The sequence below is a fragment of the Pteropus medius genome, unplaced genomic scaffold (genome assembly GCF_902729225.1).
Source record: "Pteropus medius unplaced genomic scaffold, Ma_sr-lr_union100, whole genome shotgun sequence".
In the NCBI taxonomy this organism is placed as follows: Eukaryota; Metazoa; Chordata; class Mammalia; order Chiroptera; family Pteropodidae; genus Pteropus; species Pteropus medius.
The window spans coordinates 8,239,510-8,262,458 of NW_024345601.1; the positions used below are offsets into that span (position 1 = coordinate 8,239,510).

A 22,949-nucleotide genomic window follows, 5' to 3' on the forward strand; every position below is an offset into this window, starting at 1 on the left:
TTTTCTGTTTGGTTTCTTTCACAAAATGTTTTTAAGACATCGTATCACTGTTTTTGTATCATTCTTTTTTATTACTGAGTAATATTTCCTAGCATGAATATACCATGATTTCTTTATGCATTCTCTCTTTGATGGACATTTTGTTTATTTCTAGGTTTTTACTATTACGAATAAAGCTGTTATGAACATTCTTTTTTTTTTTTCCCATGGACATCAGTTTACGAATTTTATGCCTAGAAATATCACTTGATTTTATAGAGGATATATTCAGCTGGTCTAATACAAAAGATTAATTTTTTTATTTAGAAAATATTTATTAAGCAGCTATTCTTGCTACTGAGCTGGGTAGTAAGAAAACAGAGGTGAATAAGATGGAGGAAATCCATGCTCTAATGAAAGTTTACAAATTTTAGTGGTTAGAGACAGAAACATGTAATTGAAAGTAAGAAAGTTACTGTGTTTGGTAACTGTTATGAAGGAAAAAACCACAAGATGTTGTGATGTAGAGTAACTTAGATGTGAGAGATGGAAGGCATTTAGTTAGGATGATCAACAGAGACTTCTCTGAGGGCATATGACATTTGAGGGGACATCTGAAAAATAAGAAGTGAGTTTATGCAGAGTCAGTGGAACAGTGTTCCAGGCAGAAGGAACTGCATGTGCAGTGGCCCTGGTGGAGATTTGGCCTATCAGAGGAATGGGGAAAAGGGTCAGTGTGCCTAAAGCAGAGTGGGCTTAGGGAGAATGGTATGAGATGCAGCTGGAGAGGTACGTAGGTGCTAGCTCCTTTAAAATCTGATAGATCATGGCAAAGAGTTTTAATTTTATTCCATAAATAAAGAGTTAAATGGAGGAATTAAAAGCAGAGGTGTTATGCTTTCTCATTCACATTTTACAAAATTCTCTTGGGCTGCTCTGTGGAGAATGAATTGAAGGAGGAGGCAAGCATAGAAGGAGACTAGTTATAAAGTTATTATAGCTAGGAGATGATGGCAGTTTTGATTGTGGGTGTTGGGATGGAAATGGAGAGAGGTAAATATATCTAGGATATGTTTTGAGAGTTCCTGGAAAGACAGGAATTATTGATGCCTTAGATATTGGTAAAGAAGAGAAAGAAATTAAAGCTTTTAGCCTTAGCAATTGAGTGTTGCCGTTTACTGACATGAGGAGGGCTGGAGAAAATATGGCTTCATGGTGATAAAAGTGGGAAATGGAAATCAAGAATTTCCTATGTACCCTAATGAACTCAGAATACCAGTGCTTTCTATTTTCGCCATAAAGCATATTATCTAATGCCAGTTCTCAAGCTAATAGATTATCTTTTATTGTGCCATTTCCTTTGCTTCTTTCAGTTGAATTATATGCCACCAACAGCTTCGTTATGCTCATTCTTTTTATCATTGTAATTACATAATTCATTAGGTCTCCTATACACTGATGAATATTGATTTTAAAAATATAAAATTATCTAAAAACTAAGAGAGTTGAAACTCATTTGAAAAAATAGAGTTGGTTTATAAAAAATTGCTATAGAATTAAGTATGAACAAGCTAGCTGTAATAGATTGAAAAAAGTCAAAAATCTAGACGCATTCTGCATTCAGAGTGCATGTTAGAGTCTTTACATGCTTGTTGTATTTTAGATAAAATGAAACTTGATATTATAGGACAATTCACTGTTATAGATTATGCAAGAAAGATGATGTGGAACATTTATTTGTGGACCCACATTCAAACAAAAAGCTTTGGTCTCATATGAAAAGATTGGCTAATGAATGAACCTTTGTGTTTTAAATCAAAGAAAATGTTTAAGGTATATATCTTTTTCTTTTTTCCCTTTCTTTCTTCTTCTTCTTCTTCTTTTTTTTTTTTTTTTTTTGATTCTCTGCTTCACTGAGAGAATTTTCAACTTTTGAAAATTTCAACCAACCACTCATCATACCGGTAAAGAGGAATTCCAATAAAAAGTTTGATATGGCAAGAGGAAAGATTAACTGTGGAGTTGGTTACATGGGTTTGAAGCTTATGAGTAGGTCAGGAGGAAGATTCCCATTTGGAAATTATTGGCATCAAAAGGAATACATGAGGCTGGATGAGCTCACTTAGGAGCGAGAGTGGATAGAGGTCTGAAAACTGAACCCTAGGCCAGTTCAACATATACAAGTTGAGAGGAGGAGAAATCAGCAAAAGAGAAAGAAGAGACAGCCAATGAGGCAGAAGCATAAGCAGAAGAGTGTCTAAGAAGTCAAGAGAGGAGTGTTTCAGTCAGTCATCATTTGAGTCAAGCGCTACTGAGAAAACAGCTAAGGAAACAGAGGACTCGTTATTGAATTTAGCACCTGAAGACTGTCGACCTGGATAAGGACGGTTCTATGATATAGTAGATTATAGATCAGTGTGGAGTGGGTTAGTTGATCAGGCAGAACAAGGGTAAAGAATTCTTTTGAGAAATTTTGCCATGGAGTAGTGAGAGAGAAAGGGTCAAGAGACAGCACCATTGTCAGTTACTTCTGTGACTTCAGTTTTCTTATTTTTTGGATGCAAATAGTGATATTCTGCTCTCTAACAGGGCTGTTATGAGAAACAAAAGTGATCATGGATGTTCAAGTGCTTAGTGGCTGTCACTGACTTAGACCCATAGTCTTTGCTCTGTGACCTTCATCTTTGAAGTCACTCAGCCTAAAAACAAAACAAAACAAAAAACTGCTGCCTAAAGTAGTTACCCCGTGTGGAATCTTGTAATGGAGAAAGGAAGAGTGGTCAAGGAGGTAGGTCATGGTGGGTGGAAAGGTTGAATTCAGGCATGATTCAAATGGAGTATTTTAGACTTCTTAAATGAAAGAAAAATAGTTTTAAGACCCAGAGTATAAGAACTTTAATGTGTACAAAGCTCTGTGATTGACATTGGCCTACCAAAATGACTGGGACACAGTCCCTTGCCTTTAAGGAAGGATGCTGGCCAGAGGCTTCATTTTATAGATGTTTGCTGTATAACCTTAGTGGACCTTGTTTCTAATAGTAAAGATAATAAAACATGCTCCCAGAAAGAAAAGAACACCAGATAATGAACCAATTGGGCAGAAAATTATAATTTTTAAGAAGAAGTATAGTAATTTTTAGAAATATGACAGGAAAGGACAAACAGCTATTTTCTAAGTCAACCTGTATTTAGTTTTTCTCTCCCTGTCCTGTGTGTACAGTTTCAGCATAGTTTGGTTAGCCAGCATTGACTAAGGCCTGGTAGTGCTGTTTGTTGGTTACACTATTTACCTGGGATGCAAATGTTGTTCAGAATCTCCCTCAGTAGGCTTCTCTGTAGTTACCTTTTGGAGGGTAGTGGAAAAGGGGCACAATTTGATCACGTGGATATTCCTGGCTGCAAGGGAGCCTAGGAAATTGAGTGCATTGTTTTAATTACTATCTCTTAGCTCATGGCTTGCTACTGGACACATTGCCTTCCCAAACAAAATAGGTTTTGTTGTCAGAGGAGGAGAAGGACTGTGGTTATTAGGTATGTAATTTGCAGTGTGTAGCAGAAATTGAGAAAGTTCTTTTTCATCTCCTTCTCCAGAATTAACATGTCCCTTTTTACTGTAAACCAATATTGTGTTAAGTGGCTAATCTATCTACACATGAATCAAATAAAAACACATTTTGTCTTGACTTTCAGGATTTATGGATTTTAAAATATATAAAAAGATGAGGAATATAAATTTTTAGTAAATGTCCATTCTTAGTAATTGGCTTCTCTGTTTCATCCATGCATTTTTTTTTTGTGCATGTGTAACTTGGAAGACATACTGGAGATGGAAAAGATTACTAAACTGTAGTATTGTGTAATATAAATTATAGTTGTTTAGTCTCTGTTCCACTCCCCTCTCTGGGAGGACCCACCTCTTATGGATTTTTCTTTTATCCTTTTATTTTCCTTATGGTGTACAAACAGTTCATACTTTGCAGAGTAGTGCTGGACCATAAAAATGACTGGATAAGCTGCAACCGTGCAAAGAGGTCTTACTGGCAAAAACTTATGCTTGTTCTATGACCTTTATTTTGGCAAAACACTAAAAACTCATATTATTGGTTATAAATGGATAGAGAAAAAAACAAAAGTAAGTAAAACTAATATTTATTTAGTACACTGATTTAAAACACTAAATTAAAAGCATTAAGAATTAAAGTGTTTTATTTCTGTGTGGAAAAGAACTTGTCAAGAGTTTGAATAGTGCTTGCTTTCTTATCATATAACTTACGATATGGAGTGAGCATTTTTTTATGTCATGGTGAACTGTCAAACTCCTTTTTAGTTTTAGAATTAGCTTTCAACATTTTATCCTTTGTTCTTTCCATGTTGTAAAATACCTCCCAGAGTTTCTTTCAAGTCAAATTTTTTGCCAGTGCCACTTCTTCTTGGATATCTTCATCCTTTTTGTCACAACAACGTTCCTTATTTATGTTGATATGTTTTTCTTCACTGAGTTTCTCTGACTGTTGGTCTAGAGTCTCTTAAATGGTAGCATTGTCGAACATTCCCACGGTCGAACATTTCTTCTATAACTTCATATATTTTTTATTAGCATTTCGCTTCCAACATCATCACTTTTCGTTTCTTTGCTTCAGTTTCATCTTTGTTGGCCGGTTCCCTTTTTTGATTATCAGTTTTCGTAAAATTCCATGTGGAAGACAAGGAGGCAGTACAGCTACACTCTTGCTGTCTGTGCACAGTGACTCATCACTGACAGACTTCAGAAGAAATGACAGATAGTTACTGATCACAATGACCACCTGATGCTTATGTAGTGATCTGTGAGCTCAAGAGCTACCAGTGAAGTTTGTACTTTAGGCAATTATAGTTAATATACCATGGTAACTGAAATTTGAACCATGTTATTGAGTGACTGGTATTATTTAACTAAGCTATGGTAACTAAAATGCATATTTATTGGAATTAGGCAAAGTGAGGACTGTGTTTCTGTAAGGGAAACAACTGTTTGTTCTGTGGTTTCCTTTGACTGAGTTTTGCTGGTCACATATTCATGGTGTAGTTCAACATGGGCTTTTGTAATTTCTGCAAATTGGTGTCTGGGTCTCTTCTGGCAGTATTGCCATGGACTCTCATTGCTGTTAGAATATTTACCAATAATCCTTGTGGTATATGTGATGAAGCGATGACGTGTTTTAAGTTTATTTTTTGCTTTGTTTTGATACAAAAAGGAAATGGTACTTGTGTTGGTATTAATCTTTATCATGTTTGAATAAGGAAACCTTTCTTTTGGAATAAAGTGGTTATCTTGTTGGCCAAATGCTGTTCTTGGCTTATGCCACAGGACTGAATTTCTACAAAGAGGAGATGCTCACATAGGGAAAACAAACAGACTCAATGCACACCATAATCTAGATTTCATAAATATCAGTTTCAGACAGCTAGCCCTGGATATTACTGGAAGGGACTCTTTTATTCTTAGAGTATTAAAAGAGGTTGAGGGTATTGTTTGATCTCAACATTTTTGATGTTTCAAACCTTTTTTTCCTCTTCATTTTTCACAAGCATATTGTTGAAATAGTTTCCATGTCTTTTTCTTTAATAACAGATTTTACAGTTGAATGTACATAGAATTCTTTGCCTCCTCCCACCACTTTTATGAAGTAATTTAAGTTTTCAATTAATTTCATTGCTTTTTTAGGTAAAGCAGTTCTTATATAGGGTAGTGAAATGAAAGATAATCAGACCTTTTCCATTGTGTGGATATCTTTCATTTTTTAATTTCTAATGAACAAGTTTAGAAAATTTTGCAATGCTTTATACAATGTTGTGTGTTCAAAACCACTCTAAAGAGATGCTACAACTTTTAATTTTGTGTTCTTTAGCCACCACATAGGGACATCAAATTGGCCACATGTTTCAGAAAGGAAATGTTGGGCCTTGCTTTGTGTGCTTCATATAAATATATTCTATTCTTTTGAAGTATATTGTGGGTAACATTTTTCCCTTTTATCCACCATCTTGAAATTATTATGTAAACGCTTAACTGTATCATACTAAATCACTGTATTTTTGCGTGAGAGGTAGGCTAAGATCAAAGACAATAAATGCACACAAAACAACATGTTTTCCTCAGATTGTTCTATTTGTACTGTGTACATATCTGTGCATTATAAGTGTAGAGAAAGGAGTAATTAGTATTTTATAGAAATTTACTCAATTTGGAGTTTCGGTGTGTTTCTCAAGAAGATGGTTAATGTATAGATATATGAGTAAAAAGAAGTTAGGAAATTTCTTTGACTCCTCTTTACATAAAGAAATATACTTTATATATTTAAGGTTTTTCATAAAACTAAAAATCCATCCCATGGAATGATTATCTTCTGTTTGAAATTATTTGACTCGTAAGTAATATTTTAAAAATTACTTTTGTCTTACCTAAGACTATCTTGATTACTGAATAAGCCTATAGAATTTACATATAAATAAGTAGGTAGGTCAGTGACTTAAATAAATGTATTATCAGATTACCACCACCTCATACATTTAGATAGGTAATGGAGCCTGATGAGAATTCCTTTGCAGTATAACTTGATGGGAATTCTTTACTTGTCTATGGTTTGCAGTTCTTTATGTCAATTAATCAGTTACCTAAAATCCAGAACTCTCAGCCCCTGATAGTTGGGCAATTGCAGTATTTTTTCCCCTTGTTTCAGGAAAAACGTCTAAGTTCTCATATAAAGATTCAAAAGCTGGTAGGTTGGGTTTCTTCCCAAGTCTTCCTTAAACCCACACTCAGCTATGCCTTAAATACATACTGACTCTTAAAGTTATAAGTGAGATAAGATTGAGGCAAGATTGAGTGGTTAGCAAATCTTGACTGCTGTTTTTATTTTGTAATGGAAGGAACCTGTGGTTTTCCAGGAGGCTTGTTATAAATTGACTTCAGATATTGTCAGTCTTATAAATCTTCTCTCAATTTTTAGTATTCAACAGCTCTGTAGAACCTCTTTTAAATTTTAGTGTTTAATGCAATCAGTGGAGGGGAAAAGGAGCATTCCCTCATTATTGTTGGAATAGTTTCAGTTGCTCTTGTATATAGTGTAGAAGGCACTGTGTTGTAGCTTTCCTAACAGGAAATACTTTCGGTGAATGGAATTTAATAGGGACTGTATAGAAGCTTTCCTGTCTGGGAATTGGCTCAGACTGTGATGTTAAGAGCATTAGATTTTAAGTCAGAACTTTTAAATATCCTCATATGGTATTACCATGCGCTAGTGACCTGAGTTGACCCATCACATAGTGATGCTGACACATGCATAGCTATAAGACTAACAGAATAAACCAGTGCATAAAAAGACAATTGTGTATGTGTGCGTGTATACACACACACACAGAGATCAATAATTAAAAACAAATAATTAGGTTGAAGGAAAACTATTAGTGAATCTTTGAAGGCTTGATTGGGTCACCTCTTCCCTAATCAGCCTAGAAGATTTTGAATGAAGAGTCAGGAGCTATTTTAGAATTCAAGACCTGAGGCTGGGATTACTTAAGGAGTGGTGGGAGTAGGACAGGCTGAGAGATGGAGTATAGTGGACTAGGCCTTCTAATCTAGGTCTGCCATTAACTAACCCAGAGACCTTGGACCAACATGGAGCCTCTCTAGATTTTATTTTCCTCAGCAGTAAAGTCAGCATGCTGGACCAGATAATTACCACGATTCTTTCCAGCTTGGTAATTCTCTAATATATTTTTGTGGGCATCATGGAATTTGTTCAAACCTCCTTGATCCTCTCATTAAGAGATTCTTTATTCTAGTGTTTCCTAAACCTGGCTGACCATTTGATTCATCTGGGGAGTTTTAAAACTACAGATTCGGAGACTCTACTCTCAATATACTGAATCAGAATCTGCATGGATAGGTAATGTTGGACCAGCATTTGAGAATCATTGCTTTGTTCTGCTTAAATGTCACAGTGAGCTTAGAAAAGCACCTGCTTAGTTATCATTGGTTAAATAAACAGAACATTCCAGAAGAGTTGGGAATTGCATGATTGCATTCAGTTAATAACTTCATATCCACTTTCACTAATTTAGTTCTCCTCTAGGTAGACTGGAGCTCTTTTCTCCTTGCTCCAGAATGTCATTGTCCAAAGGCACCTAACATAGCACCCATTTAATGAAACTTTGTTTAAATAGATGAATCTAAATTTATATTTCTACCCCCTTTTCATGCCTTAAACGATTCCAACTGCTTATTACATAGTTTACTTCTTAGATCCATCATACGCAAACTCAGCATGTCTAGAGTCAAGTTTCATCACTCCTGGACTACTGCAGTAGCATTCTAACCCATGTGCCCATAAGTGTTGTTGCCTCATCTAGTGAGTTCTACACACAGTATTCGTGGAACCATTGAAAAATGCAATTTGATTTTGTCATGCCCTTGTTTTAACTCTTCAGGCAGTTCCAACTGTTCTTAAAAATAAAGTGTAACTCCTTAACAGAGCCCTGGGCTTGATGAGAGCAAGTGCCTTTCTTTCCAACCCTTTGCTATCTTACTCCCTTTCTGGGTCATGTTGTTCATCAAGGGTTTTCCTGAGCCAAGTCTTTTGTTCCTATGATTCCAGAGCCCCGGAATATTGTCTCTCCTTTGCCCTCTCTCATTTTAAGCTGTCATGCCACTCTAACTGCCTGTGTTAGTGTGGTCGTTCGATGTGTTTCTCTTCCACTAGAGTGCAGGTTCTAGGAGGACGGGAATTGTATCTGTAATAGTTCCCATGGTTTCTTAGCTTGGCATATAAGTGCTTAGTAAACATTTGTTTAATGAATACATGCACTGTTCTTTAGTTTTTGCCTGTTTCTTTTGGGTACATTTAGCACTATCAAGTCCATTCCTTTTCACCTTTGATGGTTGGACGGTTGTAATATCTTTATAACTGGCTTCCCTGCCTGTTTCTAGCCTTTCTCTGTTCCTCTTTAGTCCTATGTATTATCCAAAGATACATTTCCTTAAAAATACCTGCATTGGTCTTGCGTTTTCCTGGAATAAACTTTAATAGAATGTTTACTGTGTGTAGATTAAAACTCAAAACTTTTTAACCTGACTTTATGAATCCTTTTGAAACCTGGACCCAACCAACTTTTCCATTCTCTCTCTTTTGGAATAATCTTTTTCTCTTACTAAATATGTTTCTCTATTGATTTTTCATGAATTTGCTGAAAGTTTTCACTTCTAAGATTTTGCTCATGTCTTTTTCCCTTCATGGAATAAATAATAATTAATAATGAAATACCAGGCACTTTTCTGCTTACTGAAATTCTAATCTAAGTCCTCTTCAACAACCAGCTTGAATGTCATCCATTAGAACATATTTCTTTCTTTTACTTAGTACATGTTATAGACATTCAATAAATACTTGTTGAATTGAATTATCTACACATTTACCATTTTGAGATTGCTGTGTGTGGTTATTTTATCATATTTGTGTAAGCTTATGGAGGCATGAACATTTTGGTTTTTTTATACTTAGCACAATGCCTAGAAACAGTGCCTTCATTCAGTACACATTACTAACTTAAACATTTACAATTAATGATTTTAATATTAATTTTGAGAGAAACATTGTTATTTTCTTTAATTGTAAATCTTATGGTCTTTCAGGATAAGTTTAAATCTATTATTTAATTGCTTCAAGTATACATTGCTCCAAAGCTGTGCTTCACTTTTAACAATAAGCTTGCATCTGGGGATATGATGAAAGAAGAGAGTTAAGTTATTTGAAATATTACTGATAATATTATTGCACTTCCTCAATATTGTATTGATCTAAAGGTACTATATAAATAAGTGACGGAAAAGACTGTCAGGAAATAATACCTTGAAACAGCCTACAATCTCACCTGACCATTCCAAAGAGGTGAGGCAGGAAGTGCCCACAAGGGGGCGTGCCCATCTAGAGAAACTTGACTGAATCTCTTTCCTGTTATGTAGATAAAATGGCAGTTTCATAAATGCACTTCTAGACCTTGTCTTATTTTCTAGGAAAAAGAATGACCCCTCACCACAACAAGAATTTCTACCCATTTTCTAGCACCTGTTTATTTTGGTTATGTGATTTTCCAAGGAGGGACAGAAAAGAATGGAAATGGAGATCGCCTTACAAACTAAGAAAGGTTTATGAAGCTTGTGATTGTGTGTGTGTGTATGTGTGTGTGTTTTCCTGTGTTGAGAGCATTTTAATTTTACAAGTATTATCATCTCTTCTGTGGTCATTTTGGGTCATTTGCCCAAGAATAGGCACTGTTATATTTTCATTGCTCCATTGATCTGTGTAGCCTAAGGTTATGAGGCATTCACCAGCAAGTCACCAGCAAGTACACAGGCTCTGAGTGATGTTTCCACCAGAGGTCATGGCCTCATGGAATTGTTGGTTTTTCTTTTCAGTACTTATTTTATCTTTGACTTCAACGTTATCACCAGCAAACATGTATAGAGTGCTTATTTATAGATATTTAACTAGGTTTTAGGGAGTAAATAGAGCAAAGACATCTAGGCCCTGACCATTGTATTTGGTCCATTATATTAAACCGTAAACAGAAATCATGCCATTTGATATACACTAAAAGAATGAAACCATCAATCAGAGCTACAAGAGTTAGGATGTAGAAACCACTTTTAGCTCACTAAGTTTCTCATGGTAGGCTTTATGGAAGAAGAGGAATTTAAGCTGGGTCTTGAATAAAGGATGGGACGTAGATGTGTAAGTGCAGAGAAAAGAGAAAGTCCTAGGTCTGGAAGTATGTGAGTAGATAAGCTTGATTGTGCTAAAGTTTCTGCAGGACAGCAATTTCAAACTCATATGCTTATGGGGGCCAGACAGGTAGCCTAAATGTGTGAGGCAGTCTGGCAAGGTGGAGCAGCTGGTGATGCATGTTCCATTTTACGGTATTCAAAAAAATAAAATGTGTAACACTAAAAATACACTTTCCTGTCAGACCAAACTCTGGTTTTGACAACTTCTTATGCCTGTGAGGACATGACAGTTGATAATATTCAACTGTCCACAGAATTTAGTAAAGTAAAATAGACTATATAGAAATTAAGTCCATAGCCCAAATCTCCCCTGAATGTCTGACTACTTCTATTTGTGTTAATTGTATGTAGGAGCAAATACGGAGAATATTTTGAAATATGTATGTGGTCTATCCTGGTGGCTAGTTGCATTAAACACAGACTTTTGAGTGTTGGGAGTCTCTGAAAACATGATTGAGGTTCATTTAAATGGCATTAGAATTTCTAAGATATACTATCATAATTAGTTTAGATTGTATTTTACATCAAAATATATTTAGTTCCTTTACTGCTCTTTGTAATTCTTTGATTTATTGCTATTTTCTAATAAGATTATAAGCTATTGAGGAATAAAAGAAGAAAAAGTATATGGGCATTTTTCTCTTTGCTTTTTAATATGCTTATCTTTAGTAGTTATGTATTTATGATTTTGAAATAATTTCTCTTTTTGTGAGTATATTCTTAATTGTATAGTCAAATAGATACTGCTGTACCTTAAAGATCTCATCAAATAAAGTAACTTATTATTGTGTTATTAAATTAGATGTCATATATTTCTTGAATCTGGAGAGGGTTGAATTTAAATCCAGGTTAAATGATCCATCCCAATTGTCACGGTGTTTCATTGGCAGGAATAGACTCCAGATTGTTCAAGTTACCTTTTAGTCCTTTATCTGTTATTCCCCACTGCTTTAAGACTCAGTTCAAAGGCGAGTGGAGCTCTGGTATTTAAAAGAAAAAGTGTAATTTTATCCAGAGAAGGTAAATGTATGCCCTGAAATGAAAGAAAGAGCAGAGGTCCAGACCACGACCAGGTGTTCCTGAAAAGAGCCAAATTGGACAACTAAATTGAAAAAGGTTGCCTGCTCTTATTAAAGAGACTTTGCTGCTGTCTATTTAATTAGCAAGGTCTTAGCTTATGTATTTATGTGTTTTTTAATCTGCCCAGGTAATGAAGTTCATAGCCTATTAGTAAATATTAGCTAGTAGCAAATCGTGCTATCTCTGTCGTGGAAGTCCTATGTATATGTGCCTCTATCAAGTGCAACTGCCAGATAATCTTGATTCCCTCTTTCTTCCTTGAACACATTTCCCAGATGGTGATGACTGAGTTTAAGATAGTGAAGGATGACCAGCTGTCCAGTGGAAAGTGCAAAGTTAAAGCTAAAGTATAGTAAGAGTATTACTTAGAGCTTATAGGGAAGCAATTTGCAGTTAAATAAGCCGAATTGGTTAGTCAAAAATGAGAAGAATGTGATCTGGTGCCAGATGACCTAAGAGGATGGGAAGGCAGTAAAGAAGTGTTACCAAAAGAAAATATTGAATGGAGGCATGTGTGACCCATATCAAGACATAATTTCTTTATAGATAAACTGAGAGGTTTAACATTTGATAGTAAGAGTCTTGGAAGTTTATTTTGAATAGTAGACCAAAGGGCATGCAAAACCTCCTGAGATGATGATCACTCTCATGTTGTGAGAAATGAGTCTGAACTTATTGGTTGTTATGGGGACCAGCCAGAGATTTCACAGCAGTTGTTTAAGGACATGCTTTTGGGGGAAAAAAAGGTATTTAGGAGTGATGTGCAAAAGCATTATATTTGGGAAGCTCTAAATATGAAATAATCAGAAACGTGAGGTAATAGTAAAACTGCTGAAGATAGGCTGAGTCTGAATCATGTATATAAATTGAGCAAGATGCGGTTTTATAGGGCACAGAGTTTAATTAATGAGGTTCAATTAAAAAATATTTACGACACTTTGTTAGTTGCTGCTTATATGTGGATGAGGGACAAGACAAGCTACAAAAGATCCCAGAACAAGCCAGAGTATAAAGAGTCTTCCTGGAGAGGAACTACGTGTTTTAGGTTGGACTTTTAGGCACAGGGCTTCCTATGTGGTCGGGGAGGCCATTCAGGAAACTTGTCTGGAGTTATTTGAGAAACTTTTCTGGAGTTATTTGAAGAAGGGCAGTGTCTTGATGTGGGGTGGGAGAAGGGATATGAGAGACATATTTGCTTTGGACAAAGTGAGAGTAAGGCTGGAATGCCAGTTTCTGCTATTTACTCCAGAGAGACAAAGGTCCTGTTGGTAGAGAAGGTAGGAGGGCCTGCTGGGCCTTTGTAGAGATTTACGTGATATGCAGAGAAAATTATTGCCTTTCAGATTTAATTCATTCAGTTCATCCATTCAACAAGTAGTTTTTTCACAGAACCAATTTTTTTTTTTCTGATCTCTTTGCTTAATGTTTATTTCTCTTTCTCTGATTTTTTATCTTTGTTTTCTCCTTTCCCTTTGTGTTCATCCTGTTCTTTCTTTAAAAAAATTTTTTTAAGATTAGTTTCAAGTATACAGTACATTGGTTAGACATCTATATAATTCATAAAATGATCCCCCCCCAGTTGCTCTCTCCCTCAACCTTCCACCTAGCCGTCATAATAATGCTGACTGCATTCCCTATGCCATGCTCCCCATCCCCTTGACCATCTATCAACTAAAAATTTGTACTTCTTTAACCCTGTACCCTATTCTCCCAGTCCCCCAATACCCTACTCCTCTGTCCGTCACCAAATATCTTGTTCTCTTTCTAACTTTTTTAGTTGGACACTAAGCCTATTAATTTTTTTTCTTTCCTAATATCAACATTTTGCGTGTAAATTTTCCTATAAGTACTACTTTGTGTCCCACAAGTTTAGAAATGTAATACTTTTATTATCTTTCATTATTTTTGCTCTATTTAGATTTCTTGTTTGATCCATGTTATTGAGAAGTATATTTTCTTTTTTAACTCCCAAATTTTATTTATTTTTATTGACTCTTAACTTAAAGGTATTGTAGTCAGAGGGTATATTCTGTTTGATATTATTTCTTGAAATTTGTTGTGATTTAGTTGATGGTTTAGCGTATGATCAGTTTTTGTGGATATTTATATACGCTTGAAAAGAATGTTTCCTCTCTAATTGTCGGGAACAGAATTCTGTGAACGGCCATCTAATCAAGCTTTTTATTGTATTAATCAGGTCTTCTGTTTATTTGTGATAATTGAGAGAAATGTGTTGAAATATCTCATTATGAGATATGGTTTATCAATTTCTCCTTGTTTGTCTGTTTTTGCTATTTGAGGCTGTTCTTTTTAGGTACATACAAATTCAGAATTATATCTCCTTGGTGACTATAAACTTTCAGCATTTGCCATGTAGAGTCTCTTTATCTCTCTTAATTATTTGTATCTTAAAACTTATTTTGCTTATTAATATAGCTACATTGTTTGGATTGGTATCTTTTTGGCATATCTCTTTTTCTCCACCTCTGCCTTTTTACTTTCAACTTTTTCATATCCTTGTGCTTTAGATATATCTCTTATAAATAACATATAGTCAGATATAAAAACCCAACTGACATCCTAATAACACATTATTAATTTTAAAAACAGTATTAGTTTTGATTGATATGCAGGTTTGCCATTTTATTTGTTTATCCATTTCTTGTTTCATGCCTGATTATCCTTCTTGGATTATTGTCTTAGTCTGTTTGGGCTGCTATAACAACATAGCATAGACTGGGGAGCTTATAAACAACAGAAATTTATTTCTCATAGTTCTGGAGGCTGGGAGTGTAACATCAAGGTGCAAGTAGATTTGGTGTCTAGTGAGGGTACAATTCCTAGATAGCCATCTTTTTGCTGTAAATGGGGCTTTCTTGGGACCTCTTTTCGTAGAGGCATTAATTCAATTAATACGGGCTCTGCCTTCATAACTTAATCATCTCCTAAAGGCCCCACCTCCTAATACTATCACCTAGAGGGTTAGGATTTCAACATGTGAATTTTGGGAGGACTCAGACACTTACGCCGTAACAATTATTTTCCTTCTACTTGAAGTATATCATTTATTTCTTCATTCATTCATTCAGTCAACAAGTATTTATTGAGTACTTAAGAGGTGCTAAGTACTTCTCTAGGTACTTAGCATATTTAATGAATAAAACATGAAGATTACTGCCTTCTTGGAGCTTCCAATATTGTGATGGAGATTGGCAATTTAAATAATACGAAAGTAAATTGTATATTTTAGAAGATGATGAGATGTTGTGGAAGTAAACAGAGCTAGGAAAGAGAGATTAGGTTTGTTCATGAGTAGGTAGTAGGGAGGATGCAGTGTGGTAAACTCATTTTATGTATGTATGTATGTATGTATGTACGTATGTATATCTTTCTGTCTGTCTTTATTTTATTATTGTTCCTGAAAGGTAATTTTGTTGGGTGCCCATTTCTAGGTTTATAGTTACTTTTCTCTGAGTATCTTGAAGATATCATCCTACTGTCTTCTGGCTTCTGTTGAGCTTCCAGAAATTCTGCGTCATGCTCTTTCCTCTCTCTGGCTTTCTGGAGCTCTGCATTTTTTTTCATCAATTAGGGGATATTCGAGCCATTTTCTCTTTAAATATTTTGTCTTCTTTATTCTGTTTATTTTTTTCAGTTGGACATACATTAGATTTTCTCTCATCCATTTTTTTTACTATCTTTTATATTTTTCACCACCCGCTCCTGCTTACCGTTGAAATCAAATGTGTGTTAAATGTTATATAAATATAAATGTGTTATACTATTAAGAAAGTGTTGGAAATTTTTTTTTGTCCTGATATTTTGAATTCTTGGTTGTGTACTTTAAGAGAAATACATCAGCTATTGATTTTTTAAAGTTTTACCCCTACATACAGTGAAATGCACACATCTTAATTGTATAGTTCCATGAATTTTGACATCTGTCTACAACCATGTAACCCACATCCCTACCAACACGTAACATATCTCCTTTAGTCCAAAAAGTTTTCTTATGCCCCTACATAGTCAATGCCCCTATCCCAAGACAACCTCTTTTCTGGTTCTTTTTCACCACAGGGAGTTTTACCTGTTCTAAAACTTAATAAAATTGGGATCATATATTTTGTACTCTCTTGTTTCCAGCTTCTTTTATTCAGTGTGTGTCTGAAAATATTTTTCATATTATTGCACATATCACTAGTTTCGTTTAATTGCTGAGCAGTCCTTCACTGTTGCCTATATCACAAGTTGTGTACTCATTCCCCTTTTGATAGACATTTGGGTTGTTTCCAGGTTTTGGCAGTTGCAGTTAAAAGTGTTATGAACATTCTCGACGTTTTGTCACGTATACTTTGATTTCTTTTGGATAAATACTTAGGGGTTTAATTGCTGGGTCATAACAAGGTGTATATTTACTTAATTTAGAATTAAAAATTTTTGATTTTAAAATTTAAAATTGTAATTAATATTTATTTCAGAAAGATAAGAAGCCAAATTGGATATCTTCATTATTATATTTTAAACTGATTTTTGAAGTCATTGAAGTGTGTCTTATAACTATTTTGATCAGATGAATACAATTTAATGATCTAGTTAATATTACATGAAGGAGCTTGTCAGAATTACCATCATTCTTAAATTCCTTAGTTTTTATTTCAACTACGGTATATCTTAGGTTTATTGTCCTTAACCAGTGGTACTTTATGGGTATAAATTAAATAATGTTAATTAAACAACACATGAAAAAGAGTAAAAATGATTTAAAGTTGTAGAAAACTACCATTGTTGGGGTTTCTTTTCAGATATCTAATAATTTAAGTCATCAATATGTTCGTCTGAAGCTCTCAGACTTTCATTTTGAAGAGAAAAAGCCCATAATTAATTATTTGAAAGATTATTAAAAAAACAAACATTGCCATTTTCCATTTTTAATGTTGCAAGCCCCAGAGCTCTGTATGAAAATTCTGCCAGTTGGAAAACATTGTCCTTTGCTGTATTTGAGAGTTTAGAATTTTTAGATAATCTTCTGGAACTTTGTTATAGTGTGAATTTATAATTAAAGCTGTAATCTAGATATAGTAATGCTCCTAAAAGCATGATTAACCCACTTTATTTTTATTTTGAGCTAAAAATGTTTATTAGCTTTTGTTGAGTGATTTAGGGAAAAATAACAAAATTTTTTATGAAATACAAATTTTTCTCTGTTGTAGATATGTTTGACACTGACTTGTATAGTGCTGCAAAGATATTTAATGCATATTTATTAAACAAAGAAAATAAAATATTATTTAAGAATAGATGTCTTGACTGTAGTTTTCAAGAAATCTCTTTCATAGCAGTGGACATCAGAAGGGTGATTTTACAGAGAGAAGAGAAAGATCACTAGATGTTCTTGTATCCAATTTTTCTTTGGTTTCAGCTAAACCAGATAAATGAGGATAAATAATTTTAGCTAAATCATACTTTGTTTATACACACCTGAGCCCACAGAGGCCCCATTCTAGGGGCTGGTGTGTGGGAGGTAGACATGGAGCCAGATTTGGGTCTTCTGTAGCCAGAGCTATCATTTCATTCTCAGGATACTTAAATATGGCAAAGCTTTATACTGGCATTGCTATACTGTCATGGAAGACTTTAGTCATCCGCTTTTCTCAACCGTACACTCATGCCAATTATAATGCTGCTCACAAACCTAACAAAGGTGCATTAGGAAGGTTTGGCGTATTTTCAGAAAGTATAATTCTCCTTTTATTATTGTATTCAGGACAGTTCTGCCATATGCCAGTTTCAGGATGCAGTTACACATTTGAGATATTACCCATGTTTTTAGCTATTTGATGTTGAAAAATTCTCTACAGAAGAAAGACCAAGTTAATGAAAAGTAACTGATAGATGGTGTCTCTTGGCAAATTTCAGAATTAAGAGTACAGGTTAGAGGTTTAATTTTCTTGTGGAAAGTACCTAAACTTTGTTTTAAGAGATTTATTCCTTTTAAAGTAGTTTACATGTGTTTATTAATTTAATTCTTATGATACCTGTATAACAGTCATCTCCAGTCTGGAACAGAGAAAAATAAAAACTCAGTAGTGGTTAATTTCCTTACTATTCTTTTCAGCTCCAGTATATCTTAGGTTTACTGTCCTTAACCAGTGGTTCTTTATGGGTATTAATTTTTGGTTATTGGTTACTTCAAGAAAGTTTCATTTCAGTGTTTTCCATAACATATGTACTATTTCAACTTTATATACATGTGTTTATTCTGAAGAAAACTATAGTTCATATAGTTGCTTTTTAGTCACAGTTTTATCAAGGAAGTAATGCAAATGCTGTGTTTCAGTCAAGGACAATAGGTACATGTGTATCTGTGTGGTGCATGTACTTTTAAGTATTTATGGAGTGTAAGAGTATAATAGTAGTTCTGTATAGTAACAGTCATTATGTGTTTTTTAACCTTTCTAAGATTTCATTTCTGTACAAATGAGCATTGTGAAATTATTATGACCAAAATACCAATGTTTGTCTTTCATTCAATTTATCTACACTTCATAAAAATGCTTAAATATTACTTCATCATCCTTAGATTTGCTTTTTAGTATATGAAATCTGTGAACTAATTCTTGAATATTTATGGAGTAATCCTGATTTTTGCAGGTGTTGCAAGCTCTTAGGAATATTTAGCTTAATTTGGAACAGGATTCTCTATTTTTTGCTTGGTTTTTCATTTTTAAGAACCAAGTTACAGTAAATCCATCTATGTATAATCCTTTTGACTCTTTCTACAGTAGTTTGGTTAGGCATATGAGTTCTCATAGTTCACAATACCCTGATTGAGATGCTAAGAAAATAGTTTTATAGATACTGTATATCACTGCATATATGTTATGTATCCCTGCAGTAAAATTTCTGTTTTATAGACTGCTTGGGTAGGATCAGCAGTCTCAGTTAATAAAAAAAAACAACTAATAAAAAATACTGTTTCTTGACTTTTTTTGTTGTCATTGAGGGAAGTTATTTTATAGTGTCTTTTATTAGTATGAAAGTTGTTCATTTCTAGAAGAATTAGTAGAATATCAATAATTTAAAATACTTTGTAGTATGTTCACGGTGATGTAATCATGGTGATATGCTGCTAATTGATAGTTGAACAAGATGGAGCCTAGATCTTTTAGGCTGACATGTTAGCCTTAAGTGTTTTAAGTTCTCCTTCAGCAGATTTGTGCCTGTAAAATTATTTGCCTCAGAACGATTAGAGCGGACGTTTGGCTGATAATAATCCTGTTGGATGCTAGTAGACCTATTTCTCAAAGTAGGGTCTATAGACCAGCGCCATCAGCATTACTGGGATGTTCTTAGATATACAGTCTTGACCAACACCAGATTACTCCATTAGAATCTGCATTTAAACAGATTCTCCAGATGATTTGTATGCACATTAAAGTTTTAGAAGCCCTCCTGTAGAAGACATAAGTCTTGGCATCTGGATAAGGAACAAACACTTCTCTCTGTGGTTGCTTGGATATGAAGACTTAGGAATTATTTCTTAGAATAATGAAATAAACGTTCACCTTAAAAGTACATTTCTCTTTAGGATTACCCATCTCTTCTCTAATAAAATGTGTCTAATGCATTTCTTTGATACTTTTAATCTTATCTACCAAAGAAGGTAAACTTTACTTCATTCATAATAAATGAGCGAACCTAGTTATTGTTAAGTCTTCCCTAAGATAGTGGCATCCTCTGGATTTACGTGAAATTGAATCTTGATAAAAGGAGATGGAAGCTGAGACCCTGACATGAGGATGGCATGGCATGTATCATCACTTATTAGGCATGTTTTTGTGACACCAGAGTTGTAGACATATACTTTATTTCCTCCTAATTAATGAATAAGTATGTCCTGAATGTCTGCCGTGTGCACAATGAAACAGAGTGGATCAGACCTTTTTCAGAGAGTTTACAGCCAGGTTAGGGAACTACCTTGAAAGTCAGGTAACCTACCACCAGCAGAACTGTGGTGTTCTGGGACATGGCCATGGGGATCCATTGGCAAGACTTCTCCCCGCTATGGTTTAAAGGGAAAGTAGGGATATAGTATTCATTTCAGTCAGACCTTTTCAATGAAAGTAAGTATTGTCACAGTATAGTTAGGGGGAGTCAGAATTTTGAGCAAGAACCAAAGAAATGTAAATATCTAGATGTACCTTGTCCTAACAGACTTATTGTGATATTTGTTGTGGCATACTCTGCCTCTGAATTTTTCAGTTTACTTTAAGAAAAAATCATTTGTTTGCATTCTGCTTCCATTATTTCATGACCCCCTTCAAAACTGCTCAACTTCTGAGGTGGCCCTAGGTGCTCATGGACTTTTCTGGGGATTGCCTTAGTGTGGCACTTCAAAATCTTCTTAGCCAGGAATCCTTCAGTACAAATGAAGTCTTACTCAGTAGTGTGAGCATAAACCACATAGGAGGGGGGCTGCTCTTTTTGAACCAGGAGTGTCATGTGTACATGGGGTTGAGGATGAGGGTAGGGGGCCTCGGGTTCTGGGCACAGTTTGAAAACCATTGTCCTAGTTAAGAACACTACCATGACTGCTATTAACCTAAGGACTGGCAGTAGTTGCCCTTTTTAATATATAAAAAAGATATTTTTCTATGTAAACTTTTTCTTGCCTTCTTTAATCCTGATTTTTATCCAATAGTGTAAAGTTTGTTTGTCTTGCACAGGTGACCCAGAAATCTTTAAGGTAGGGAGACAGCTGCTTGTAGTCACTGCACGTGAAATACCTTAAGTATATGGGACCTGGAACAAGACACAGTAACACAAAGATGCCTCTCAGGAACATAGGGTTTTCTGCCATGCAATTGGCAAGCATATTGATAAAGCAGAGAAAAGGGCTTGGCATAAACTTTCTCGCAAGCAAGAAATTATAAAATAAAACTATAGCATAGTATACTTCAAGATTGTGAATATCATCCTCTTCATTTGTTGTGCTGATGATATTACTTACTTTTAGAAATTTGTATATAATATTTTAAAAATACCAATAATGGCATTCATTGGCTCATTTATGCCACATATCTTTTCCTCTACAAAATCTCAATCATGAACTTAATCTATGAAAATAAGAAGGCACTACGATATACTGTAATTTATATTAAATTGATTTCCCCCCTCCCTTAGAAAGGTTTATTAGGCTTGTTATTAGAGAAAAGCTTTTGATCAGGATTTTTCAGTGGAAAATAGATTTTGACTTGAACAGAATTTAAATGGCAACTTGATAATAGATAATTATAGGAGACTATGGAATGTTCCACTTAAGGATTAGCTCAGATTTAATGTCATGATTATACTGAAAAATGCTATGTAGTCATATAAATTGTCACACAGCATGCTTAGTGAATGCTCATGCTACTTTCGCTCTATAGGAGAACGACTCAGGCACTTTGGACACAGTGGGCGCTGTGGTTGTGGACCATGAAGGCAATGTTGCTGCTGCAGTCTCCAGTGGAGGCTTGGCCTTGAAACATCCAGGGAGAGTTGGGCAAGTAAGTAATTTAGGCGTTTGAAAACTAGCTTTTTAAGTTAAAACATGGAATTTTTTAGCTTACAATTTTTAAAACATAGAGACATCTTTTTCTTTATAAAAAATAAATGCTTTCATTGTTCTTTAACATTTATGTAGTGTAAATTATCAAATACCTTTTCAAGATTCTTAAAAAAAAAAACAACCTGTCTCAGAGTAGTAGGGTTCTTTCTGATTTTTACAACTGGTAATCCTATGTTTTATTATTCTCAACAGTCTGGGACTGGCCTAGGCATTTAGTAGACGTGATTTCTATTTTGTTTCTTTGCAAATGTCATTCTCTTTAGGAGTCAACTACTTGACTATGTTGCTGTTTGCTTTTTAGGTGGGAAAATGATTTTAGTTATATTATGTATTTCTTCCATTCAAGGAACATTTTGACCCTCTAAATTTCTCCTCTGATTAAGCATTTCAGCTATTTTATAGACTAACCAGTATTTCAGGTCACCAACACATGATACCACCCAAGAAATCTAGATACAAGGAGGGTCTAATTTATGTACAACTAACTTATTTCCAGTTCACTTGCACATCTTCTTCACCCTCCCCACCCCATCTTCAAACTGTAGGACTATATGGAGAATGAAATTTAACAATCCATTTGATCTAGTAAGCTTTTTGAGTATAAACCAATTTGGCACATTATTTGTGGGCTTAATAAATATTTGTTGAGTGAACAAATGAATTGGACACTCTTATGGAGTCCGTTAAAGTAGTTGCAAGGAGTGTGTTTAAACTCAGTGTTTGGATCTCATGTTACATATGGAGCACTGCTTGGCTGCTCTTTGTACTTTGTCTCTCATTTTTGAAGAGGAGTTGGCATCATAGTTGCTTTAGACATAGTGGTTAGTGAATGCTTGAAGCAGAGTGATCGATCACATGGAGGACATCTTTGCGAAGCCCCAAGTGTTGTTTTCTGACTTGCTTTTTTGTGGACATGCCATTTACAGCCTATGAGAGAAAGGGAAGGGAAAAATAATTATTTTTGTGCAACTCTTTTTCTACTTACTGTACAAGGGGATTTATGGAGAATGATTACTCAACATGTGTATAATGCTCTGAACTCATTACAAAAAGCCTTTGTCTGGTCATGGTATTTTTCCCATTATAAAATCGTACGTATTTGTCAAATTTGGAATAAGAAAACCAAAGTCGGCATATCAGATTTGTATGTCTTGGTAGAGAAGGAGAGAGAAAAACCAACAGAGCCACCTTTATTGCATTGCAGTTCCCATGATTTTTTCATTGTTTTTTGTTTGTTTTGGTTAGCAAAATAGCAACAACAGAACCAAGGGTAGTTCTGGAGTATGTTAGCAGGATATTACATCGAACAATCTTGAAGCTATTCTGCCACTGCACGATGGACTGTCTTGAAAAAAGAGATAAGAGATAAACTTACATGTCTTTCTGCTCCACTTGGCTATTTTGTGAATACACAGTTTGTGAGAGCTGAAAAGTCAGGAAGGGTGTGGAGGAGAGAAG

At 34.8% G+C, this 22,949-nt stretch overlaps 1 protein-coding gene across 7 annotated transcripts in view; it reads left to right on the forward strand.

Annotated features, from left to right (window-relative positions):
- TASP1 (taspase 1) overlaps positions 1-22,949 on the forward strand; it is a 219,565-nt gene that overhangs the window by 70,209 nt on the left and 126,407 nt on the right. For 6 of the 7 annotated variants that reach the window (XR_005655313.1, XR_005655314.1, XM_039874470.1 and 3 more), the window contains one exon: positions 21,310-21,429. The exons of the other annotated variant lie outside the window; for it this stretch is intronic. Coding sequence is in view for 4 of the 6 variants with exons in the window: in XM_039874470.1 (XP_039730404.1) it covers positions 21,310-21,429 (120 nt within the window). In the remaining 2 variants the exon portion in view is untranslated. The remainder of the gene's footprint in view (positions 1-21,309; positions 21,430-22,949) is intronic. 7 annotated transcript variants of the gene reach the window in all.